Genomic DNA, 27,973 nt, shown 5'->3' with positions numbered 1-27,973 from the left:
ACAACTCTCAAGAGTGTAACACTAATTGAAGTTGACTAAAATACAAACGGTGCCCTTCTGAACTGCTGACATTGAACAGGGTGGATTATTCAGTGTATATTAACAACAGGTGACAGGCAGCACGGAATAGTGGGCAGGCACAGATTGAGTGACATTAAAACCAAAATACATACTTAATATTTTGTTTTCTTACTCAATATTTGATTTTATTTCTTCCATCATCAACTGGTAAATACATGCGGGGAGAAAAAAAAAAAATCACACATCGTTCATTCATTATGATTCAAAACTGAATTAAAATGGTTTACACTGACCTCATGAGCATTTTGAAAATCAGGCAAAACAGCAGAATGTAAGGTTCTTCAGAGTAAGTAGCGTATTCGCCCAATCGCCAGCTACTTTGACATCTACTGATGAGGAATGTATACAAACAATACAAAAACAAAACAAGAACAAAACAAAACAAAAAATCGATACAATGTAGAAATGGACAACTGACTGCTGACAACAGTCATTTTATACAAATTCAGAAAACTATATTGTGTATTCAGTGGATTCGAGTCTCATGATACACTACTCTATACATCTTCACTTTGCTCTCATTGAAAATAAATTAGACTTTAGCCAAATCAGGGTTCATCTTTATGCCTGGATTAGGGAACAAGACGAGGATGTACGGTTTCTTATGCAGAAATAAAGAAATATTTTCCCTTGTAAAATAAATTGACAATTCAACATAATCTAGTAGCTCGGTAAATATTCTTCTAAAAAAGCAGGTATTCATCCTAAATACTATATTTATCATAAAAGCTTTATGTCCGCACTCACTGTACAACTGAAATTAAAAGTGAATGTTTACTGTACGTCATCTCTTGGTTGCCAAGTTTTCTGTTGTCTCACATTCAGTGATTTGACATAGATATGTTGGTGGATCACTGATAAATACCATATTTGCTCCCTCCCCCTCCCCCCATTCAGCACAACTGAGTCTTAAAAAAATCCTACATATATCAACATAAATTATAACCATTACACAGCACTGCTGTAAAATGTGTGTGTGTGTGTGCGTCAATAATCACACAGCATTTTAAGTGGGACATTACGGCACCTCTAAGACACCGAACCCCCCACAAAATTTCAGTCCCATCAATCTGTTATCCCCTGTTTAATCCATGACAAATGAATGATTAACAGAATTCTACACTCACCACATATATACTGTATATATGTGTGTGTGTGTGTGTGTGTGTGTGTGTGTGTGTGTGTGTGTGTGTGTGTGTGTGTGTGTGTGTAAAAAAAAGATAAAATAAAATAATAAAATATCTTTTTTTTATTACAACCAGATTTTCATGAAAACCGAAAATCCCAGTGGGGAGATGGGGGGCGGGGGCTGGGGCTCAGAAACTGATAATCCTTCACAGCTTCAAGCGTCCTGAGTCCTCCTGTATTTTAGACAACATCATCACATGGAGATATTCTCTTTACCTTTGTGCTGTTCAAATCAACTTGAAACAAGTCTTGGGATGAAAGACAAAAGTTGTATCAAAATTGATGTGGTAAATGTTGACGAGTTCCGTGTCAGAGGCTGCCAATGTTAGGGAAGCTCTTGAGCTTCTCTGGGAAATCGTCCTTGTAGAGAACTGGGTCTGCACGATGCTCCACCACCTTTAGAGGCATCGTGCCAAAAACTGATGCAAACTTGTTGATGCATTCAGATCTGAAAGAGAAACACAATTTTACGTTAATAGCAGGTCACAACCAGACACTTACATAATTTTCTTATTGTATGTAAAAATGGTAAGTTATTTCCATTTTCCCCATTCTTTTTAATCACTTTGTTTATTCTGTACTGTTAAACATTTTACCGTATTTTATTTTTATTTTATTAAAGGTTTTTGCCGCCATGGAGACACAAGTCTCTGGAGCAGCTCCACTGCTGGCTCTACTTTGACTGAACATGTACTCACACAGCAGATGCGTGCAACTAAAGATGACGTGATTGTTTTTGTGTGTGTGTGGGGGTGGTGGTGCTTTAATTAGTATTTTATGTATTCAGTGAAGGTTTATCTGATTGGTAATCCCTTTTGGTCTACACTTAAAAGTCTTGCTATTGTTTGTTTTTTAGGTTCTTAAGTATTTCCTAAATAGGAACTGTATTATGACTGTTGTGTGGAAACAGAAAATATAAAACATGCCTCTCCAACTCTGTTCATGCTTGTGTGCATGCGTGCATGTGTGTGTGTGTGTGTGTGTGTGTGTGTGTGTGTGTGTGTGTGTGTGTGTGTGTGTGTGTGTGTGTGTGTGTGTGTCCAAATGTTCCGTGGTTGTATGGACTACTACACTTACAAGTTCAAAAATTACCCCTTTTTTACAGGGGAGCAATAAAATGACAAACGTTTCATCTTTTTTGGGATATGAAATTGATAACATTCACTCATTCATTACGTACAAGGAAAATTTTCCTGAATGATTTTTGAATTGAGTACCAGTACTTAAGTCCACCAAAGCAAATGCAGCCTTGTAAAAGAAAATCTAGTCAACATGGTGTATCATATGCATTTTAATTGTTGGTGGGAATTATTCCATATTATCCCTGTGAAATTACAAACACCTTATGTTAACATTTGCACTATTTTGTGTCCATTGTTTACCTAGGGAACTCAAACAACTTGTAGAAATATTTGCCATGAGATTGCCATGTCATTTTGATTTGTCCAAAATCTACAATACCCATACTGCACAAAGTAAACGACAGAGCTCAAGTGATAGTTATGGTTCTTCCTGAGTAAACTGGTATTTTCAGAACAACAGTTAAGAAAATGTTCACGTTAGCCAACTAGTGTTCTTGCCAATGGAACAACTAAAATTCAAAGAATATGACACAAGAACTAATTTAAGAATATGAATAAATTCGTTGGCAGAAAGCTCTTAGACATTGGCACTAAATTTGAAGCTTACAGATTGAAATTTAACTATCATTTTTCACAAAAAATTCTGCAAGTAGGTGGTGTAAGTACCTTCTGCACCTGTTATAGCAAAGATTTCCCTCCTCCAAAACAAAAAAAAAATGCCATACCTCTCCACCATGTGTGTCTGATCCAGGGAGAGCCCATCTATGGCAGTACACTCAGGACACTTGAATTTTTTCCTTGGCGTCACCTAAGCAAAATCACAGCAGGACTGTCAGTTGAATTTAACTGTTTGTCAAACCTGAACAGGCTGGACGTACACATAAACTATCCAGTCTGCTGACATAAGGTCAGAACTTCGAATGAGACTGTGCGCTGAGCGGGAAGAAAAATTGCCTGAATTGACATAAGTAGAGTGGTCATGTACAGCATTCCGCCATCTAACCTTCTGCATCTATGTGTCAACCGCACTGATTTAACCAACGCTTAGATGAGGACGGTATGTGTGTAAAGAGCAGAAAAAAAGTCAGACAGAGTGAGAACGGGATGAAAAGGTAAGTACTGTCCAAAAGAACCTGCTTGAAAGGTTGGGGGAGTAGGAGTGCGTGCATAAACGTAAAAGGGGTTTGCAGCTTGTACTTTTGTGGGTGGGGTGTTTGAAGGCTTCGGCTTACTTAGGAAGCCGTACTTTCGGGTAGGGGGGTGGCCGGGGCACTGACTTACACCCAGATAAGGAAGGTTAAGGCCAGGCTTTTGCTTGGGCCCCAGCATCTGGGCAAAGTCAGCAGGAGGAGAAGGGGGAGAGGCAGCGAAATAGAAAGGTGAGAGCTGAGCAGACCCAGAGCTGATGGGCAGCTCTGACAGCCTTCACCCCCTCCCCTCTGCAAGTTTAAAGCAGACAGGCTCAGCACTGTGAGTTTACCTTGATGGGAGCTTTGCCTGTGATGTTTGCCACCAGAAAATTCATGGCAATATCTTCACAGTTCATGTGCTCATCCACCCAGTTCTTGATGTCGCCTGGCATCTTGTATGTGTATAAATAGTTGAAATACTGTATAGAAAAAAAGGATGATTACTGTGTGCAATTTACATATAGAGCAGTCTATATGCACAACAGGATATACAAGGTTTGTATGTTGGGATTAATAGGGTGTGGGAGAAATCACTGTGCCAGTTTACTTAAAATTAGAAAGAGATTTTTAGCTTTTGGGAGTGGATGAGATATTATTGGCTTTCCTGGGACACAGCACTCATCAGTTACTGTAATCTTATGGCCAGGCTTTTGTGTACCCAGAGGTGAAAAAAAACATATATTTTTAAATTCTTATGCATAACGGAAGTTACAGTGGTTAGTGGAAAGTTTTTTTTTCCAAATTCAGTTGAGTGACTGTTCCTAAAAAAACTCTGGGAGAAAGGAGAAAGAAACTTCTTAAATTTTGCAAGGCATTCTCGCATCACCTTATGGTAAAATGCAGCTCCAGTTAAGACCATGGAAACCTCATTGGTCCACTCAGACTCATACTTCCACTTCCCCATTTCATGATCCCAGAGGTGCAGGCGACCGGGGTAACCCACAAGCCTATCCGGGAACTCCCTCCACACCTGAGGCAAAAGGCAAGGGGGAGACAGATCATAAGGGAATCAATTCTAGAAATTTAAAAAATGGTGAAACAATGAATTGGAATTTAAAAAGGCAAATGCAAAGTAAGGTAGCTGAAAAAAGATTTTGGGAAAGAAGTAGTTCCAAAAGGGTTACTCTTGCACAAGAGTAATTCACAATTTAGTATGCAGTATCCTGCTTCCAATTTAACATAACTATCCCTACATTGAGTAGAATTCTATTAAACTTTTTACACAGCTTCGTAAGTAAAGGTCGTGCTGGGCAAGTGTGCAGGCATGGAAAGCACCATCTCTGAAACTCGTCAGGTTACATAGCACAACAAACTTACAGAACATCCTACTTAATCTGTTTGAAGTCTGCAATCATGTAGAAATGGTTACCTTCATTTCATGCCACTGAATTATCATTTTTTGAGACAAATGGTTTCTTACCTCATAGCCAAACTGAAGCTCATCAGATGTCAGCATTATAATGTCGTCATCAATTGCTAGCACAGCTTCAGTTTCAATTTCATCATAGGGGAAAAAGCGGTTGCTGAGCTTGTTCTCTTTGGTTCGTAAAACTTTGAGAGGAACGCCGACCCTTGGCCAAAGCATTTCTATCAAGAGGAAAAAAATGACAAGAAAATACTGTATCCTTAGCTTTATATTCTTAGACGTGGACTGGAAACTGTAAGTTAAAAGATTAGAAAGACCACTATATCATAAAAAGAATTACAATTATTAATTCTTTTTACTAGATAACACTGAGGCTATATCTGAGCTGAAAGGAAGCTGATACTTATTAGCTAGTGCAGTTTGTGTTTGTGTTATCACCACAGCTGTCTATTAATTCCGATAGAACAAGGAATAACAGGTTAGAGGGCCTGTGACAAAGAATAGCATGGTATTTTTTTAAGGGGAAAAATAATGAACATGGGAAACCATGAAGTGAATTGATAGACATGTGGATGATTACTACAGATGTCTTCAATGTAAGAGTTTTGATATGTTATTAGTGAACTGCTCAGCCCTGGTCTGTTGACTTATTGTAATATTAAAGTAGCTGTGAGCCATATAGAGCCTAGTCTGTGTTTGGGGATAGTAATTGTTGTTTCAATTGTTAATTTAAAACTTTATATTTGAAAGTTTTGCCACTTTTTTGCAATATAACCGCTACTTATTTTTAATAGACATGTATTATGAAATGGAAAAAGTGGATGAGAAAAGCCTTTTGTTTTCAATCTGCTCAGGGTGGCATGTTCCTGTTCTTGAAAGATGTTTTCATGCTTTTATGTTGCTTCTATTGCTACATGTTCAATTATACATAAATGACTTCCAAGGGAAAACAGAAAAAAGTGCACAAGGACATTTTCTATACATCACAGATACAGCGATGGACAGCGACTGGTAACTTCACCCTGGTATTTGGAAATAGTGTAATGTATTAGACCCTTCAGGGTGACTGGAAATACAATCAATAATCAAGGAATTTCTTTTTACATATCATTACTAATTAATTGCCTAATTAAAGGTTACTAGTATTCAATAATTAAATCTGAGGACCCATTTAAATCGCATACCTGTAGGTAGCTAATGTACAATAATAAATTACATAGTTGCTAATCTTTTTAGGGAGAATATTAGTTGAATTGGCAAGGTATGACACTGATCATCAGTAATACAGTACCGTAAATTCAGGACTATAGAGCGCACCTTTATATAACCCGCATCTACTAATTTTTAAAAGAAAAAAGAAATTGTACATAAATAAGCCGCAGGTGTCCCAGTTGAAACATGAGATATTAAATCAGCAAAATGTTACAGAAGAGATTTTTTTTGAAAACTTTAAAATAAATAAATGACAGTAACATCTACAACTACCAGTACATACCACGAATGCTATTTTTTAGGAAAGATGCTGAACTTGCGTGCAACAGAGCTATTTCCTTCTTCGACAGCCAGACTAATCGCTTTCAACTTAAAAGTCGCGTCAAATGCATTTCTGCGTGTCTTTTTCATGAAGGTGTTGTGTGTAATAAGCGCAAAATGGTTGACCTGAAGAATTATTGTAAATGCGAGTGGTTATGCCGAACAGCCAGAAATATAATGGATTTGAATTTTCATTCAGATTTTAATCGTTTTCAATGTCTTAATCAAACAAAGGTTCACCCAGTAATTTCTTAAGAAAAGAACAGCCACATAACAGTATTGACAAAATATCTCTTAACTGCAACACTACAGATAGATACATGGAGTGTTTTACGATTTTTGTTGTCCCCCCACCAAATATTGTCTAAATGAACAGATTTAGTAATATGGGGGGAATTTTAATGTTGTCAGTAACTACTGACAAAGTTATCTATGATGTGTTTGGGCAGTGGAAAACATTGCTGTGGGAGTCAACTTACCTCACCGACATACACTGCTGTACAAATCTCAAGCACATGAAAAACTAACCACATTGCAATTCTTCATAAGGCAGATCAACAAAGTGTTTTTAGGATACCATTTCAAAGATCTTGGGCAGAATCCATGGCACGGACCAAAGCAAAGTCAGATCACAGAGACTGTGTCCCCCTCATTAATTGTGTAAATGGGCCCTGGCAGACTATAAGACCTCCAGTTCCTCCTAACCATGTCTGACGGCCACTGTCAGAAGCTATTGTTGGGAAAACTGCTATGTTAAATGCCCAGGGATTTCCTTTCACCACGTCCAGTTGTTGTCATCCTTTTTTTCTTTACCATGGTTGGCAAGAGGTAAAACGAGTTACAGGAATGTATCCATTTGCTCTGAATTCAGCTTCTCCTTGCCATGAGGCACACTCTTAACACTATAAATAATTAACTAATTCCTTACTATGTTTTCATAAACAAAGGCCTTTGCCTTTATTAAAATAAAAATGTCAAAGTTAGGTCTAATTTGAGTGTGAAAATTAATTACCTAATGGGAGATAATATTGTAAATATCTAATACTATATGATGCTGTATGTGAAAATCAAATTGTCTAATTGGTGGGAAATTAAATTTAATGGTCATTAAAATGTGCTACATAATTACATAGGGTGGAGTGTCTCTGACATCATGCAAGAGTAGACTGGAATGCAAAAGTCAATATTTTAAATTTCAATCTGGTATGCCATTCCACTTATCATCTGATTTATTTTACTATGTTATAAACTTTACTACTGAAAAGAGACAACATTTTACCACTTTCACTATAAAATTGGTCAGAGAGATGATCTTGCTTTTTATTTAAAATATTACAGGGTCTTAGGTATGGCTTGAGCATTTGTACTGGAAACAATTATCAAAAAGGTTGCTCCAAAAATATCCAAATCAGGCAAGCCCACTATTGACTGATATGAATAGCCTTTCCAACATTTTGTCTATTGGAGGCTAGGTTAAATCATGTTATGTCATAAGGAAATGGAAGACTACAATTAACTTTTGCACTGCAGTTTTTAATACAGATTAAAACTGCTTTGGGAGGTTATTGGTTTCAGGATACAGAAGCAGAATATCAAACTGCATTGTGTTCAACAAAATATCCAAACACTTATTTATAATTGCAAGCAAGGAAGTCCAGATCACAACTTCATCTGATAACCAGGGCTCCAGCTGGATTGTTTATTCCCTGATGATTACTATACAAAGAGGGTTAATTTGGAGGTCCCATTGGGGTAATTTCACATATTGAAAGATTAAGATTTTAAGGCAAATTATTTCTGTCTTTTTTAACTTCAAAAATGTATAGCTCCTTAACATCAAGATAAACTTAATTGCTGGTGCCTCTAAATAATTACATCCTAAGTGATTTGTCAGCTCTATCTTGTGGCACTGTGTTACCTTATCAATAATATGTTCATCAGTGGTCAAACTGATTGTGGCTTGCAACTGTGGCAGCTTATCTGAGTGGAGCATGTGCCTTTGTCCAGTCTCAGCTAGCCAGAGCCCAGAGTCCTCCCCCTGTCCCCTTTTGACAATAATTACTCAAAACAGAGCCCGTTTCACTTGGATAGGGTCCACGAGTGTCTGTTTTTTTGTTGATTCAAAACATATTGCCTGTTCAGAATTCACTCATTCAACAGGACACTCAGGGTTACCACACGTTTCTTGAAATATTTTTCTCAGCTGCTACAGTATGAGGGACAAATGAATGCATAGCACGTCACATGCCTATTAATGACCACACGCCATCATCCGAATTTAAGCCCATTTAGGACTAACGGTTAACTGAAGTTATCTGGAGGCTGACGGTCTGCAGGAATCAGGGAATGTTTGATCTTACAGCGCACAGCCATAATTGTATTAAAAAACACGCCCCCTTCGGCTCTCTCTGAAAAAAAGAGCCTGTGGCCGTGGGAGTGAAAAACACTTGCAGAGCAACACCGGCAACAATTATCATCTGAAAGTAGCTAGTTTGTCTCTGGGTGCCTCTTTGGAAAAGCGGCCTGAAAAGTAAGGGTGACCACATTTTGATTTAAAAAAAAAGGACACTCAGCTCTGCCTTGAGATACTGAAATAATATTTTTTTCTAAGAAGTTTACAAAATGATGCCCTAGAACTTTTATATATTTAAAGTATGCCTCGTCAAGGGATGTAATGTCTCTTTATAACCAAAGACACAAAGTAAAAATCTGACAGGTTATTTAACATACAGTCTCAAAATAAAAAAAAAAGAAAAAAAAAAAAGAATTGAATGAAATGACAGCTCATTTTCAAGTCCTCCAAGAAAAATCCAAACATGAAATAATGGTATAAATAGTTCCTCTTCTGTATTAGAAAATCATTTTACAGTTGAATATATATTCTATCTTTTCCATGTAATTATGTAAATAACAAAACAGTGGTCCCAATACCCAAAAAAATGTGTCTTCAATTTTCTTTTCAACTCTGTTTGTCATTCTCCTCGCTCGCCCATCTGTATTTTGCTGTAGAGGTGATCCGATCCAGCATATTTCCGATGCCCAACAAATTAGTATGAATGTCTTTTCAACATGTACTTTTGAAATTGTACTGCACAAAGAGAATCACTGTTACAGTATGGTACTGCTGAATTACTGTAATATTCTGAGCAAAGTGCCAGTCAATTTATGTACGTCCTTTATTTTTAAACACTGGCTGTAACAAAAAATGTTTACATATCTTTGAGCATATAAATTGACCCATCTAACCTACTCAAACAAAATAAGACAATTCAAAATCAGCAGGTCATAAACACATCCAACCAAGGCTTAGAGGGAAGGAGAAATAAACTGTCTCTCATATTAGAAAGCTCCTTAAGCCTGACCGGTCAATGGCCTCTTGTTAATTCTAATGTGTTACAGCACTCCAGGCGCCACTGATGTCTCCAATGAAAAGGCAACACACAGCCACACGGGACCACTTAAAAGTCACCTTACTACTTTATTACAGCAGTCTAACTCTTACAACAGTAGCGTCAATTAAATCCTGTCAGTCCTCAAAGTTGAGCTGTGGATTGGTTTAACCATAGGCTTATGGTTCTTCATTTAATTGAAATATCTGACCAAATAATCAGAGCACTAAGTAAAATCAATATAAACAAATAACAGCCAACTATGAAATATCTGGTGGCCCCCTACTGATAATGTCAGTCATGAAAAAAGTGGACCATAATGATAATGTTTTTTTCTATCATAAGAACAAATGATCATTATCAACAAACTACAACAGTGCAACTCTAGCCCATAGCTATTTTAAAAAATTTCTTCGATTGTACTATTACATCAAAGTGAACGTCAGTACTTGAGACTTGGATAATGTTTGACATTAGCGTTTGCTCTTTGTTGGATCAACCAACCATGCCTTAACCAGACACATAGTCACAGCACTGAAAACACAAACACTCTTGTATTCAATCCATTCATGTGGCATGACAATAGTTCCACTGTTAGGTTCTGAGTAAAAAAGTAAGGAAATACTTTTCCTTACATTTTCCTTAGTATTCTAGGATTTTATTGTAAAATGTGTCTGGTATAACTTGTTTTCTGCTTTAAGGGGATTTACACTTTCTCTGGTGAGAGCCAGAGGGTAGTCTTTTAAGTATTCAGCTTGACATGAAAATTGATTCTGATAGTTCAGGCTATTTCCATTTTGACTCAATTGTTGTTCAACGGAAGCTGCTCAATGGAACTTACAGTAGATGACCCTAGTATCAGCCTTGCAAATAAAAAAAGACAAAGAAACTGAAGCAAATCAAAACCCCCCAGACAATCCATTTAGTCAAGTGTAAAAGTTAAACAAGAATTATTTTTAGAACATCGATCATCAGAATCACTCTTCAGGTACCATACACACAAAATTGAAGTTATAAATTGATTTTTTTTGTTGCTGCGATGGAACTGAAAATGTATAATAATAAAATATATCATAAGTTACAACATCTTGAGATGTAATGACACCACACTGGGTTTAGATGGATACAGATATACCTGATACCATTTAGCAAATGACCACTAACAATGATTTCTCTGAAATACTTCAAACGTTTTTTTATTTTAATGCTTACCCACGGGAGGACTCTTGTTCTGGTTGTTCCACACTACCACCAGTTTTGCCAAGCTGGGAACTTTGGAGATTTCAGTGATGACCCGGAAAAGGCTCTCAATACGGTCATAGGTCAGTACCACTGCTGTGAACCCCGGTGCCCTTGGTGGGATGAGTGGCAGGAACAGGGGACTGTTTACACTGCTCCATCTCTACAAAGGCAGGGAACGAAAAAAACCCAAAACAAACAGATGAGCATCAGAAATACATTTCTTTCTTTCTTTCTTTCTTTCTTTCTTTCTTTCTTTCTTTCTTTCTTTCTTTCTTTCTTTCTTTCTTTCTTTCTTTCTTTTCATTACTGTGTACTGGAGCTGTGCAACTACCTTCATAGCGTCTGCATCAAACCCGTCCTTCATATTTCTCATGATTTTAATGTGCTTCACTGAATACTAAAGTCACCTGTAATCATTTCCAGATATTTATGATGGAGAAAGAACTAGCCAATAATTTCTCTGATGTTCTCAAAATGGCAAGACAAATAAGGAAAGAAAAAAAAATCATAGTCAGACAGAGGGCCAGAGAGCCATGTAAACTTCCAGAAACAATTTTTTCATGAAAAAAAAAAATGGGGCCAGAGAACTTTGTAGGCAACACCATGTTCTCTAGAATGTCTACAGTTCTTATGTTGTAACTATGACAGATGAAATTACTCCATGGATCGGAAGGGTTGGACCGAGGAATCAGTATAATGATGGCTTTGCTGTTAGTACTGCACAACCTTTTTTTTACCAGTACCAAATGACCTATGAACTTGGGGCTTGCTGTAATTAAGGTTAGAATTGAAGGTAGAATTTAAAGCAATAAATAATACTTTATTGTTATCGAGCATTATTTGGATAATATGATCAATTTTAGCTCCCAATAAAGTAAGAAATTGTATCTTGCATTCTGTATTTTTGTTTAGTTAACCAATCAGTTTGATTATTAGTATTAGTGAATATTAGAATATCCATCATATTCATATATATAAATAGGTATTAATATTTATAAAAAATATTTGTTGTATTTGCATTTGAATCCATCATCCACAGCCAAATGTTCCAGTCTCATCTACAATAATAATTTGTCTGAAAGCAGCAAAAATTAGTTATTGGGTTTGTTAATTAGTTAATAAATAAGCACATAAATAGGTGGATAGGATGTATGTATGTATGTATGGATGGATGGATGGATGGATGGATGGATGGATGGATGGATGGATGGATGGATGGATGGATGGATGGATGGATGAATGGATAAAATGGGCTAACACTTGATTCAACTTAATCTTCTATTCTCATCTGATCCCACATTGGCACAAACAGTGATAATGTGACTCCCTCCCCTCAACCACATCATTACATGTCTGTCCACAGAGACACAGCAGTGTTAATTTACACAAAGTCAGTCACCAATCTACAAGTAAAAATGGATTTTACTGGCAAGTGGAAACTCCTTCAGGTTGTTCTCACATTGTCAATACAAGCTGACGGGGAAACAATTAAAATAACAGTTCTATGTGCCACAGGGTAATTAAAATCACATAGAAAAACTAAGAGACACGTTAGGTGGTCTGAATACATAAGAGGAAACTCAAGACTTGAAGAAGGAATTTTATGTAATGATTTAAATTTCTGCGGATGTTACCACAAAGTCAATATCAGAAACATGGAAAAAGATTAAAAGACGAATTAGCAATTTTGGCTGACAGGCCTGAAAATCTAGCAGGTACTTTTTCAAATAAATCAGTATATTTATTTCAGTTTTAGTTTGAAATTAAATTATTTTGTTTGGATTCCTGTTGGCTTAGAAAGTGAGAACTTAAATTAAATCTGTGCATTGATTGTGATCAAGTCAAAATAACACAACGTTGATCCTGAATCCTTAAAGATTCCCGAAAGAATTTTAGATGCTGGCCATTCAAATAGTCGGCGATGCCTGAACCATACAAGTAAACCCAGTACCTATTACACCCGAACAAAAAGCGGCTTGTCTGTTATCCTGAAAGCCCCCTGTAATGGCAGCAGCATTTCTGGGAAATGTGCTTTCAATTACCAGTCTTAAGACTACAGGAATTGGGTGAGGATGGAGGGGAAAAAAACTCTGCCTGATATATTTAGTGCTCTGTTCAACTTCTTCTCACCGTCCACTCACTGAATCATCCAGAAAACACTTAATCGTGCATCTCATGCAGGAATGTCAAAAAGTTCCACCAAGCTACAAGCAACCACTACATCGCGACAAAACTGGAATTGTGAACTTGGCATTAATGCAACACACTACGCTCAATGTGTGAACAAATAAATAGACCCATCAGGAAGTCAATTTTAAATGATTATTAACAAGCTACCTGCTCAAGAGAAACCTAGCAATCACGGGGAAGATTAGGCTGTTTCATACTTGAAAAGCCATTAATCCTGAGTGTATCTGTATGGATGTGAATAGGCTGTATAATGTATTCCAAAGAGTTTTAAGCACCTGTAAGGGGCTGGCTTGTTTAGAGTGATAAAACCCGAATCAGACCATCACATTGCTCACAGAGAAAGACAAAGGAGTTTGAGTGAAGCAGAGGCACATATTCTCACACACGCACACATGCACTCCAGAGTGAAGACAGGAGAAACGTTAGATGAAACTGGGCAGATTGATAACCCCTGAGAAGTAGTTGCAAAGCCAGGTTATTTGCAACCACTAACTCTTACATGCACATGGATACAAAACATACCCATGCACGCACACAAACTATTCTTCACATTTGCAATATTCTTTACAATCCCAGTGACTCAGATTGCCAAGAACTTTTTTTCCCCACAACAATGAAGGCATCCTTTTAAAGCAGATCTACTGACACAAACCGGCTGCCTCTGAGCCTGTTGTTCAATGATGCCTGTGCGGTGCTTCAGAAAGCAGGAAGGCATCACTGGTCGCTCTGCCACATAAATTTAGATTTACAATGCACAACAGAGGAGAGAGATTTAAGTGGTACAAAAGGGACTGCTTTCTGGATGGATTTCAATTTGCATGCCAGGATGCAAGGACTGAAATAATAATCTTCCAAGCACTTAAAGAGGGTGGATTTTTGGAGAGTGAATCTCTAAATGTTATCAGTGATGATGGTGATTGAAGGTAATCTGTCTCTAATACTAACAAAATATAATATGCTTGGAGTCTGAGCTATTCTGTGTCATCCATAGCATGTTTTACTAACAGATATTCACTTTTAGGAACATTTCTTGGACTGTATTCATTACTGCAGCACAGGCCCAAGCAGCCGCATGTTCCCTAGAGTTCTACACCAGAACGTCTAACTAAACTTTTGGAAAAATTGCCAGTGCTCTGCCACTGACACTATCAGCATCTATGTGTAGATGAATCCTTTAAAGTGGAGGATAGAGAATACCTGCTTTTTTTTGGGCATCTACTTTGTTTTGCGATGACAAAGACATAGTATATGATGTACACTTGTGAGCAGTAGGTTTCAGCATTTTTCCATTATCTGGCAATGTAAATCAGTTAATGTATGAATAGGATAGAAAAAAAAAAACAAATATTTTTATAGAGTGCTTTCTATTAAAGGTCTGTACATGACAAAAAAAAAAAGAGTAAAATGGTAATTTTACAATATTTATTCATTTATTCATTCATTCATTCAAACTATCCTATTGTGAGGGACGCAATGGAGCTGGGGTCTTTGAATTTACCGACTGCATGATTTTCGAGTTTCAAGGAAACCAGAGAAACCGGGGTTAACCAATGCAGACACAGAGAGAACATGCAAACTCCACACAGATAAGTCCCCTATCGAAATCGAACCAGGATCTTTCTTGCTGACAGGCAGAAGCGTTAACCTCTGCTCCACAGTGCCCCCCCCAAAAATAAAGCTCAACAACACAGGACTTATATGCACCGGCAAACAAGTGTGTCATCAACAAGACATCAGCGGAGTGGGCCTGGCTGATGTCAAGTGTCTGACTGCACCACAGTGTTAAGAGTGTATAAGAAAAGGCCCTCTCACCAAATTCTTTTTTGGACCTTGGGAACACAGAAAATCTTAGAACCCTGGGAATGCAATGTGCACCCAGGCACTTATGACTTTACTGAATCAGGACGATAAGATGATGTAATACTATCAATAATTTTTTTTTTTTTTTTTTGGGGGGGGGGGGGGGGGGAGATCACGGAATATTTTCACACAACTAACATTTTGTTTGGTATCAAGAAATTAGTTCATTAAAACAAAAATCAAAGCTGCACAGCACAAAATGTTAGCTGTTTTTTTTTAAAAAAAAAAACATCCATGGGGTCTGTCATTTTAGGAGGCTAGAAGACATTGTCGTTGTGTGTTAAAGAAATACATCAGCAGCTTTAAACTAGACGTCTGTTCTGCCAGGTCCATTCTGGTCAGTGCAGCTGCTTCAAGTCATTATAATTAAATCCGATCTGCTATGACAGCAATGTCGCCCTGAATACGTGTCTAGTGTATTTCAACTGAACAAGGGCACAAAACACAAAAAAACATGTGGTTTGACTCACGTCTAAACAGTTTATCTGGGGCATCATCAACTCTTCCAAGACTAATTAAAAAGCTATTACATGGCAATAGTTACAAAATTTTCTGACCAGGTTAGAAAAACCTAACTTTGATTAGTTTTCTGTGGCATCAAACTACATGTGATAGAGTATTTTATGATCTGAATTGGATATTTGTCTATCACAAAATTTAAATTGTAACTAGAAAAAAACTTTTTTATTTGATTTACAAAACAAGCAATCAATTTAAAAAAACAAAAAACAAAACGATGGAAAACAGCAAAGACAGTCCATAGCGCATCAATATGATATTAAAAGCCTTTTAAAATGTGATTTGTGCACCCTTTGGTGATGGTGCACAAGATCAGTGAGAGTACTCTGAGAAGGGTATGAAGCTTGCTGAAAATTGCTCAGTCAAGCTTTGAACTGTCAGACAAAAAACACCTTAACACCAGGGTTGGTGAACTAACTGACTGAGGTAACAGTGGCCATGACAGATCAAACATGGTCAATAGACTGGCTGTGACATGGCAGACATGGTTGTTTGGCACTAATTTAGCTGAATCCCCAATGCCATAGAATGGGAAGGTTACACTTCAGCTGCAGGTGTCTAGTCAGATGGTAGACTTACAAAGCACTTAATTTCCCATGTAGGATATGATGCAAGATGCAGAGTCTGCCGAGCTTTATTGTTTATGCAATGTTATTGCTCATTAGTCTGGATTCTTCTATTTTTGTCATGAAATAATAATAATAATTTATTCTTATTAATTCCCATGGGGAAATTCCTTCTCTGCAATTAATCCGTCATGGATGAAACATGAGCAGTAGGCCACCGTCCACCGCGCCAGGGCGGCAGTTAAGGGTTCAGTGTCTTGCTCAGCAACACTTGGACACACTAGGAGGAGCCGGGTATCGAACCAGAAATGTTCGGTTTCAAAGACTATTGCTCGACCTCCTGTGCCACGCCGCCCCCAGTCTGCTTGTTTTAACTATTGTTTACTTACCACCGCAGGAGGATTATTCCATTGCTCATAGCTTAATGCAGCATATGGGTAGATGCGGTCATTGATGATCTGGAGTGCCGTCAAGCCAATAGCCTTCATGGAACTGAAATAGGCTTCCCAGAGCCATTGTGCCTATGGACAAAGAGAAAGGATGTCTTGAAATCCAACAATGCAAAGAAAAAACTACAGTAAGCAATTCACGGATAAAACGCTAAACATTTAGCAGACGAAAGATTCATTAATACCATCTTTCTTTAACCACAATATCGTAAATGTCTACAGGGACAATGATGCTTTTTTCTTTTAAATTTGATGCATTCACTGCATTATTTAATTACTCTGTCAAGTTGTTCCTAAAGTACCTTAAAGGACATTCTGGAGAACTCAAAACTGAAAACACTTATCTTTGTACTTGAAACAGACTATATTTATAAGATTCAAGATCATGACCTTGGGTATCCAGAATAATTTCAACCATGGTGGTAAAACCAGGTAAAGGATGGGCAGATTCTTCAGTACTTTATCTGTATTTTGTATTTTCAGTATTTTTTCTGGCATGAAAGTATGAAAGAAATAAAAACATGTTGAAATGGCTCATTTTAACATTTGGGGGGAATCATAAAAGCAAATTCACATTAAGAAACAATCCTCAAAATTTTTGAGGGACTTTTTTGCCTGCTGAAATAAAAATGGCCATCATGGTCAATCTGAACATTCTGTGAAACCATGACAGACCATGTTATGTGGTTTTAACTATGCCTCCAGTAGAACTTCAGTCTGAAATCATACTCTCCTATGAAACTTCATGGAACAGTTCAAAGGCAAGAAAGCCTGCAAGATTTACTGACGTTTAACTGTCCACTGACAGCAGGCGTTGGGCTAAAGCAAACATCTAAATGGCCCAGAGCAGGGGATGTGGGTATTTGTTTGTCTTGCAATGAGCTATAACTTCAGCTTTTCTCTAACTATGTACTATCCCACTACATACTACAGCCCATTTTTGTGTGCCCTGTTAAATAAAAAATCTCCTGTGGTTTCATGTAACCATGCAGCAATTTTATCTGACTATGGTACATGACATCATACAAAATTGCAGATCTCTTTTATTCATTCATTTATTTATTTATTTTCCAGAGGAGTTTGGAAAATCCAGAGGGATGTTCAATATCAGGGGGGAATCCCAAAGGCCTATAAATGAGCCGGTGATGAAAGTTCCTTTTCCGACTGGGAGGAGATAGAAAGCAAACTGCTGGCCTGTGGGCCAATCTCACCACCCACCACCCTCTCCCAGAGCCTACAGATCTTTTTATGAGCAGGGAAGAGGTGACAATGTTACAGAAGGAAAAGAGATCCATTCTTCAAATTACTATTACAGCATGCTTTTTGGAAATATTGTCTACACATCTGTCACTTAATCGTTTTATGGAGATGAAATGGCAAAAAAGTTAGATACAACATTTGAAATGATCACTAAATGTAAACAATTTGTAGACCTTCTGCACAATGAGAAAAAACAGTGCTTCATGAGTCCATTGATTCTGAGTTTTCCAAAGTCTGTAAGAACAATCTCAGTTTCAGATCATGCTTAATGCAGACAAGATCAGAGAATATCCTTTCCAGAAAAACCTGTTGTTTATATCAGTAACTAGTTCAAAGTTTACCAATCATAATTCTTCATTTACCTAAAAATTTGGTGATTTAGCCTATAGGGCAGAAATGGAAGCTACGGAGTGGGTCATTGAGATAGCCAGATAATCATTAGTGTTTTTTAGAAAATCTAAAACGGAAGTGAAATCAGATCTATTTAAATCATGTGAATAATCTGCTAAAGACTCTGGGCCTACTAACAATTAACTTTCACCGACAATCGATACTTTTTCCACACATTCACGCAAACATGATAATGATCATAATTTATTGTCAGGTTTTACATTTGAACAAAAGGAAAACTGAAGAAGTTTAATTTCTTCATTTTGTTAGGGATATTATGCGATCAATGCATTTTCTTTGTTTCTACTGAAAAGGTTTATATTTTAGCTTTAAAGCGTTTCGCAATTGCCAGGGTTGAATATTGGAATGACCTCAATATCTCAGCCGATTACACAGGAGGAGAAAATCTGCGACCACTAACACCATATTGTCTTGTCTTTTCTTTGAGGATCGCAAAAAAAAGGGAGAAATCTGATAATAAGTTTCTATAAAATAGCCACAGCAAATGTAATATTCTCTGCAAAACAAAACATTTGTCATTCCCTATGCTTGTAAGGCATCCATGTTAAGTTCCTGCATTTAAGAAAAGTGAAAAAAAAAAAACAGGAATCTATAAAACTAAGAATACAAAGGCTTTTAAGGAAAAGCCTACTGAGCTCTCTGCTGGACAAAAAACTGAACTGCAACTCAAATTTAACCTTTGAAATATTCTTGCTAAAATTGGACAAAAAGTAACCAACTCAGGCCTGGAAAAACAAAACAGAACAAAACATTAAGAATAAAATCAATTTCTCTAGACCAGAAAATCAGTTGTAGCAGTATAAGTTTGGTTGATATGTAAAAAGATTTATCAATTACGTAAAAAAATTAGATGGAAGAGTTTGATTTGCTGTGGCGACCCCTGAGGGGAAATCTGAAAGGAGTAGAGATGATAAAGGTGATAAAAGGCAACACCTTTTTAAAGACCCTCTGGTCCTTAAAAGGCACTGCCCTTCGAATCAAAATTATGACAAGGTTAAAATAACTGAGGACAACTAAAAAGTAACCTCTTTGAATTCTCAGATTGAACATTTGGCATCTCATCATCCTGTAAGAGCTGATGGAAACCCAATCAATTAATATCACAGCAAATTGACATAAAAAATGTGTGATTCAGCTCCAAACTTCTGTTTTAATCAGTGCAACTGGCAATACCTAAAGTCCTGCAACTTTAACACCATGCGCTCTGAAGAAACATAGATATACCGTATTAACTGGTGTTTATTAAGCTGCATTTGGTTGCAGGTTAAGAGAAAGCTATAAAGTATTGTATTGAGAAAAAAGTCACGTGTACCTGTTGAATACCTAACATGCATTCGAGTTATTTGTAAGACCAATGAATAGTCATTGTGAGTCATGAACAGGCAGAGCTGGTCTATCAGTGCAATTTTTCAAATATCAACTAAGAATGAAACGATGTGTCAGAAGACTAAATATAGGTATAGCAAACCAAGCCTTATACAAACCAGTTATGACATTCTACATAATAACAGGATGCTATCCCGATGAAGTTTCTTTCTCATCCTTGACACAAGTCCCTGCCTATTTCTGATCCTCCTCTATTCATGGGAGCGGGGGGTTATTTCTTACAATAGAGCTTCTTTGACATTATTTCATCTACATTTAATGTCTTCTACTAACATAGAACTGAACTTTAATACTGGATTAGGGGCTCAGACCACAGTAACCAGAATGGAATGTAGCCATCTCTGCAGACAAGCTCTTAAATCATGAACACAACTGCTGGGCAAATGATGCCTTTAGTCGCGTGACCAGTGGATACAAATGTGACATAGATGCTTACTTTGGCCTTTCTACAGCACCTCCAATGTCCTTTGTTTTGTGTTTACAGTGTCCCCATACAAATATCAAGTTAAGAGTGAGCAGCCTTCACTTGTTACAGTCAAGGAGAAAATATATTTTAACTTCTGCCTGATTTTTTAAGTCATAGTTTACATGTAGGTTTGTCTAATACATCACAGAAAACGTGTGTTCACTTTTTTGGAAAATATACAATTATTTCTCAAGCATAATGGAGGTGGTCTACTTGTCAGACCAATATTTCTACAAGAATTTTAATCAGCTAGGACTTACAAAAAATTACACATTTTGTGCGGTTTTTGTAAATGCACGCTCTTGCTTACCTGTCTTTGCATCTCTTCAACTTGTCGGTGAGGTATACTCTTTAAGATGGTATACATGTCAGAGAGCTTCTCCTCTGGAATTACCACTGATGCTCTGCATTAGGACAAAAAGAAATAATACATTTACCACAAAATAGCAAAAATACAAAGTTGCTTTCTCCCTTCTAGACAATTCATGGAATTAAAGCCAGACCTTTTCCAGTCAAGTACTTCAGAGAAGGGAAGAATGTAGGAGTCAGCGAGGATGACAGGGACACATCCAGCCTGCAGCACATCGCTGAGAGCAGCTTGACCCAAGCGTGCTCCTCTCAAAACCACACAAAATGATGATTCCTGCAGACACATTGGATAAAAAGGGGTAATTAGGGTATGTGGTTTTGCACCGCCCTCCCATCCGCCCCCCACACACAATACACCACAATATCAACAACGGCTGTATTAAACGTCTTAACTTTTTTTTTTTCTATGTGACACTAAAAAAATTTTAAGGATATTGTTGGGAGTTATCATCATCAAATTGGGATTGAAACATTCTACATAACTAAACACACAACTAAAGGCTTTAAGTCTAAAAGAGTTTTTTTTTTTATTTTAATCATTCATCAGTAATAAATCTTGATGCTGGTCATAACTTAGAAAGATATTTTTGATCAACATGTGCTTCCTACCTGGAGGATCTGGGGGTAGTCATACACGTGTCCCTTGTAGCAACGTTTCCGTGCAGAGACCATTCCCTGAGACAGGTTGCTGCACTTGTCCAAGAGAAGAAGAGCCTCTCCATTCTCTTCCTTTAAGCGTTCTAGCTCAGCCCGATACTCCCGGTGGATGGCAGTTTGAGAGGAAAGAACAAAGTAGCGCCTTGGCCTGAAGAGATTAAAACAAGAAAGATGCAGTTCATAATCAACCCATATTGCGGGACCCTGCTTTATTCAAGCACCTCAGTGTTTGAAGGTGACTGAGGCTAATAATGGCCAGAACCATTTTTTATCTTCTGCACTGTACAGTGGGATCAGCCTGAAATTTCTACATCTCTTGGAAACTGACCATTTGTGGTTGTTTTCTTTCTTTCTTTCTTTCTCTTTCTGATTAAAGAGAAATTAAATGACCAAGAGAAAAAGAGACACGCAAATACCCTGTCATAAAAACCTTCTCTACCACATAAAAATTCTGACTTTCTACTTCTGAATTCAAAATGAAGGTGTCGGTCGATATAAATGCATTCCTGAATTGAAAATTTGTGGGTAGATGGTAACATTTCCATAAATAAAAATCATTCAAGAAAAATAACCATAACATAACCACATAATAATAATTGTCCAGATATACCAAGGACATCAAAAGAGGTCACACTTCTATATTGGTGACAAAATCAAGTCAAGACTTAAAGCAACTTGAAGAGACAAAAGACAAATAGTAATGTGTTTTTTTTACTTTAATAATCTAGCATTTTAGTTCTTTTTCATGCCTTTTACAGACCTGTTATTTCCCACATAATTCTTTCAAAGTGCACATTTGTTTTAACTCTTATACAGGGTAATCACTAATTACTTAGTTACAGGTAAAATGTTGGCACATAGGAGTGGGTTTATAGGTGTTGCCTGGTGCTTGAAATATGACAGGCATTTACATAGCAATTCATGCTGGTGTGGCAGAGCAAGTACCTTTACCAGTTATACAAGTTCAGTTTGTGTTGTATGGAAAGTTAAAACTAAATTAAATTAATGTATTCTGAAGCACTGCAAATGAGATTTTAGATCAGATACATAAGTTGTACCAATGCTTACACGGTAACATTTTTCAAAAATGCTATTTCAATGCATGTATATTCAGTTTTAATAACAGGATCTCAGCATTATTCATCGACTGGTTTGTTATCACAGATATTGCGAGTTTCTCGGTTCTTAATCACACTCTTGATATAGTTGACGAGGAAAGATAAATAAACATCTTGTAGATATATTCAAAATTGTGATTATTGAATATCCCTAACTCTGTCCTTCTGTCCATGGTTTCACTTTGCTGTACTATGCAAACATTCTGTCCTTGTTTTTAACTAAGTATTACATGGCATGTGATCCCAAGCGAATTTTTGACAACAGATCGATTAAAGTACTAACACAAAAGAAATGAAATAAAATAATGAAATAAATGAGAGAAAGAAATGATCTTACCCAGGCTGTCTTTCAGGCAAGTCCACATCTGCAGAGAGGGGACTGTAAACTGGGATGCTGACATCATACCCTTGTCTGTAGGTCCATGTGGAGAAACCACCACCAGCCAGCAGGGCTCTGAAATAGACACAAATAGGGCCAGGGTTAAGACAATATTTACACCAAATATTTCAACAGAAATAAGTCACAGCAACAGACGAGGAGACATATTCACTTATTTGTCCTTTTTTATGAGTGCTGATGTGAGACACTAAATCAAAACATGCATGGTCCTTTGCCTGGTCAACAGATTTGAAGAGGTCCAAATGTAGAAATGTAATGAAATGTATTTTGGATGTCATTACACTACAGTGCGGTAAGAATAAGGGGGAAACAGTGAAATTCCCCCCCACCTGTTTCTGATTAAATAAATAGATAGATAGATAAATAAATAAACAAATAAGCCAAATGAACTCCAGCTGGAGCGCAGAACATTCCTTACAGCTGAAGATATTGTTCATTGTCTTAACGCGGGGTATTCATAAAAACTCTTCCAACAACATTCATCAGCATGCGAGAACATCTTGAGACTTTCTTGGGCTTTCCCGATGGTAAATACTACCAGATTGAAAAGACTTTTCATTGTCTGTCAAAAATATCCTCCAGTAATTTCTACTTGGCAACTATTTCTTTCATCTTTTTAACACATGTATTAAGGGATATTCTATGGCGGATACCAGAAGGGATCAACTGAATAATGCAAGAAATTGGTAAATACAAGAATAAATATTTCAAAATCTTTTTACTAAGCATCAAAAACATCACAGTGAATAATGGATTCATTTGATTCAGCTAGTTTAAATCACAATCTATTGTGTCACAATGTCACAATCTATTGTGACATTTTCACATGACAGAATGTGGTGGATGTAACACATCATAATTAATGTCATATTTTTTAATGTGCTGTCTTTTTTCCATTTTTGCAATGATGGCCATATGACAGATCCTCCTCTTAAAACATAAGGATGCTCTTCAAAATGCAACTACCTGTCTCTGGGCACATCCAAAGCAGTATTATAGTCTGGAGGACCCCCTGGTAACATGTTGAAAAGCAAGTGATTCATTCCTCTGTCCCATCTGATGAAAACACAAGATAAGGGTCATACTGAATGATTATCACATCAACAGAATTCATCATATAAACTCTCCACTTTTCAGAATAAAGAAAGTTTTCCCCAGCCTCGATGAAAAGTTATGCTGAAACAGAGTTTATGTGTTAGAAAATTATTGTTGTTGACATTTTGTGAATATTCAACAGGAGAAATGGACAAAACTTTTTCTGTCAATCATAGACATAGCAAACATGTTTAAATATGATGATTTTCCTATCCACCTTAAGGAAACAGACATTTTACAGTAAGCATGATTGTCTTGGCCTAACTATTAATAAAAAATTAGGAGAAAAATCCTTCAAAGAACTGACTGATTCATAAAATTATACATTTAGACTGTTTGTGATTTTCAAGAAATCATATCCAATCTGGATAATTCCAACAGTAAGCCTACCTGAGAAAATATGCTTACAAACAAGCTGTTATACGGTCTGAATAAAAGGCTAATTGTTTCTGTCTGTCAGAGGTAGGAGACGGAACCCAGTGGTGTTTGTGACTTTAAAACTATTGTAGCTTTGGAAGGAAACCTGACCAGTGTTGAATTGCAAAATACTTCCCTTTTGTACTATATGGTTATTCAATGACAGACTATAATGTTCACCTGGGTAACTCCGCCAGTGCCTGAGCAGTCTCTCTGATGCGCAAGGAGTTCTGATTCAGCACATCAATTGAAGGAATATAGAGACAGGCCCTCGTTGCATCATCGGTGTAAAAGTCGCTCTCAGATATGGCACTAAGAAGTTGGTTGTATTCTCGTGACAGGCCTGTGCTGCTAATGGGCACGCCAAGTTCATCCACAAACCTCTGCAGTGGGTAGATGTAAACCTGGAAAACAGCAATGTTACTTCAATGACTGAAATTGTTGACTGAAATTGAAGGAACATGGTCATCTTAAAATCATGTGATAATTAATGATGGGGCATTACCTTGATTCGATTCTTTGGGTTGTAGCCACACCTATACACATCAAAACAAGTGTGCATGCGGCAGCTGAGGTCGCCCCTCTCAGGAATGGGACTCGAAGCAGGCAGATGTACCAGAGGTGCGTCATGAACACTCCGCTTGTTTTGGGCCCAGTCCGCTGAGGACTCAATGGAATGTGGCCAGAACTGAAACATCCCAGTAGCGATGAGCCCAAGCAACACCAAGGAGAAAAGGATGATGTAGTAGGTGCGGTGTTTTGTTTTCATGCGTGGGATGAGAGTTGGTCCCCGAGAACTGTATTTTCCAGGGGTATACATGTCTGACACTTCTTTGTCCAACTCGCTGCTATAAAATAGAGATAGGTATCAGGTCAATTGACTCTTGATGGGAAATTGAAAGAGTCTGTATCTGTAATGATGTTCTATGTTTGTGATATTTGCCTACTGCTCACTTCTATTTGATATTTGAGGAAAAAAAGGCACCTGCCATTCAAAATGAATCACACTAATGACCACACTTCCCATATGACGTGTGGCCATCTATTGGGCGCATAATCATTTTCACACATATTAAAGATGGGTCATTATACAATGAAAACTCCAGTTTTAAGCATGAGGTAATTTTAAGACAAGTAGATCAAGTGGCGGGGGGAGGCAGAGTAGGCGGTCTGTATTTCAGTTTATGGCAAATTTAAACTGGACATTCAAATTGAAAGATACCAGAATCCATATTTTCTCATTTTTATCAGTTCAACTCTACATTAATATGTATATTTTTCTGTATAAAACCAATCTCATTATCTTTATCATTTATACCACTGAAGTGGTCTAAAATTAAGGTTGAATTAAAAGTAAATCATGAGTAAATTAAAGGGTTTTGCAAGTCCTATACATACAGCCTGCTAGCACTATTTTTTACATAATCATTTGTATGTTGCTAAGACTGGAGGGAGGTTGTCATCCAGGACAGCTCAGAGCATTCGAGAGTTTCTGCGGAGCACTCAATAATGAAAACCTTAATAACCATGACATGATATTCCTAGTGCAACTTTCATAGGTCAGCGGAAGGGAGAGGATAGTGAGCCACGTGCGTGCATGCCAAACATCCACGTTCAAACACATACAAGATATGTGTATGTGATTGATATCACTTTATCACTTATCATATCACTTCTCAAATTAACATTACAAACATGGTTGGCTACGTACCATTCAACTCTTCAAATGTATTTATTGTGATAAAAAAGAAAATGACACAAATATCTCAAGTAAATAAATGGCCAATGACAATCACAATAAAACAGACAATTATCAACTTTGTTCTTACCGTCTCCTCGGCTCACTCATCATAAGAAAAACTCTCAAATCTGTAACTAAAAACAACTCTGGAGCTGAGTAAGGACAGGAGTGGAGATTCAAAAGATAAAGCACAGGTGTATCACTTACAGAAGTCTTCTCTCCTCACATGCCGCAAGAAAGGGTGTGACAAGCAGCTTGAACAAGTTCTACATGTAAAAATGACAGTGACAGGCTCAGTCACATTTTTTGGATGACAATTAAACAATGTAGTTACTTAAACAGAAGTCTTGAGATACTATTGTTTATTTCCCTACCCAAAATAAATCAGAAAAGACCAGAGCCACTTGAATTAAATACCTATAATATAAAGTACCTATAACCTATAATAGCTAAAAAAAAATAAATGACGAAGAAGCAGTGGGGTCAAAAATGATGAGGGCCTGGGAATAAGACAACTGCCACAAGTCATGTCTTGACGCTTACTTGATCATCAGTATACAACGATACAAGATATGAACATATATGTGTGTGTGTGTTTGTGTGCACATCTTATTGACTTCTACAGCAATTGCAAAAAAGTAACTAGCTGTAAATATCATATAACTGTCTGACAAAAACCCTACAAGTCTGAATCAAAATAACTGTACTAATGGCATGAATTGTCATTCATTCATTCATTCATTCATTCATTCATTATCTATACTCCTTATCCTGGGCTCAGGGTTGTGGAGTGCAGGAGCCTATTTCAGCTGTCTTTGGGCAAGAGGCGTGGTTCTAGACCAGTCACCAGTCAGTGTCACATATGGAGACGTACAACCATCTTCTCTCATGCACATGTCTGGCCAATTTAGAGGCTCTAACCTACAGCGTATTTTTGGATCGCTGGAGGAAACAGCAGAATCTGAAGGAAACCCACACAGACACAGGGAGAACATGCAACATCCACACAGAAAGGCCCCTTTGCCATTTTTTTTGGCTTGATCCGCGATGCTAAAGCTTATTACCTTAAATATATCTTATCATATGTATGTTTTAGTCTTTAATTATTTATTAATTCATGATAATCTCTTTCTATTAATGTGTTTTATCTCTTTCTGAATGGAGCATGTGAGACCACACGATTTCCTCTGGCATCAATAAAGTGTTTCTTTCATTGGTTTGTTTATGTATCAGGGATAATGGATTATTTGCAACGTAGTTACATTACAGCTCTAAATTCTTAATTTCTCTTTCGAGCAGTATTAACAACATTGCGTTATGATGTCAGTCTCCGTTCAGATTAATATTAAGCAAAGTAACTTGTTTGGATATTAACTTTGCCTGCCATACCACAAAAAAAATCCTGCGAAGAGCTCAAAGATAACGGAGCGCCACTCGCTTTTCTCAGCAACGAAAGTGAAAACAACCAGGATAACAGTATCATTCGCATAAAGACGTGTTTATGTGGCATCAAAAAAAAAACTAAATTTGAGGGGTCATTAATCAGACCACTGGCAAGTATTTACCGTTTTCACACGGTTAGCAAGGACCCAATGTCAACGATTTATCCTGGCTGCCATATACTTCAACACACAAATGAGCCATCCGGCGTTACATTATCTTTTGACCACTGGCAGTAGCGGGCGAAATCAAATATTCCGGGAATGGTGCAGAATTTTCCATGTCTAACATTGTGTGAATTTTATCATTAGCTGCAACGTTAACGTCGCAAACCCCGTTAATCGACGTTAGCCCACTAGCGCCAGCTTATCCCACAAAACGAGCTTTGTTTTGCCACGGCTGAGATTGTTTATCCAACTCACCGAGAGGTTTGACCAGACAGGTATTCACTCGTAGGCATTAATTCATGTCGCTTGTTAATAAAAGAAAATAAATAAAGGGCAACTATGCTGAGGTAGCGAAGACCAAGCAAGTCCAGGAATCTCACTTCTTCGTCTT

General features: G+C 37.3%; 1 protein-coding gene across 4 annotated transcripts; it reads right to left on the bottom strand.

Annotated features, from left to right (window-relative positions):
- Positions 1 to 179: 179 nt before the first annotated feature.
- Positions 180 to 27,973, bottom strand: ext2 (exostosin glycosyltransferase 2). 4 transcript variants are annotated; one of them, XM_086175139.1, is made up of 16 exons: positions 27,838 to 27,973; positions 26,183 to 26,241; positions 24,740 to 25,082; positions 24,415 to 24,638; positions 23,689 to 23,778; positions 22,660 to 22,776; positions 21,157 to 21,352; positions 20,682 to 20,821; positions 20,489 to 20,582; positions 16,596 to 16,727; positions 11,042 to 11,231; positions 4,962 to 5,128; positions 4,368 to 4,511; positions 3,832 to 3,960; positions 3,077 to 3,159; positions 180 to 1,717 (listed from the first exon to the last, which is right to left on the bottom strand). In XM_086175139.1, exons 3-16 carry the CDS (start codon positions 25,052 to 25,054, stop codon positions 1,579 to 1,581), a joined length of 2,160 nt encoding a protein of 719 aa, XP_086031265.1. In that variant the 5' UTR covers positions 25,055 to 25,082; positions 26,183 to 26,241; positions 27,838 to 27,973; the 3' UTR covers positions 180 to 1,578. The 4 variants fall into 4 exon arrangements, with proteins under 4 accessions (XP_086031265.1, XP_086031266.1, XP_086031263.1 ...); XM_086175140.1 differs by having other exon boundaries at positions 24,740 to 25,079; XM_086175137.1 differs by lacking the exon at positions 26,183 to 26,241 and having other exon boundaries at positions 27,838 to 27,963.

Source organism: Fistularia commersonii, chromosome 27 (genome assembly GCF_037954325.1).
Source record: "Fistularia commersonii isolate RoL2024-O1a breed Wild chromosome 27, RoL_Fcom_v1.0, whole genome shotgun sequence".
Classification (NCBI taxonomy): domain Eukaryota; kingdom Metazoa; phylum Chordata; class Actinopteri; order Syngnathiformes; family Fistulariidae; genus Fistularia; species Fistularia commersonii.
Note: the sequence above shows the minus strand (reverse complement) of the source record. Positions and strands in the feature narration are given on the sequence as shown.

Coding starts and splice junctions, on each gene's coding strand:
- ext2 (XM_086175137.1), bottom strand. CDS start 27,875: ATGCCTACGAGTGAATACCTGTCTGGTCAAACCTCTCG. Junction 5,129..11,041: donor GAACAAGAGTCCTCCCGTGG/GTAAGCATTAAA, acceptor TCCTCTTGATAG/AAATGCTTTGGCCAAGGGTC. Junction 4,512..4,961: donor AGCTTCAGTTTGGCTATGAG/GTAAGAAACCAT, acceptor CTTTTGCCTCAG/GTGTGGAGGGAGTTCCCGGA.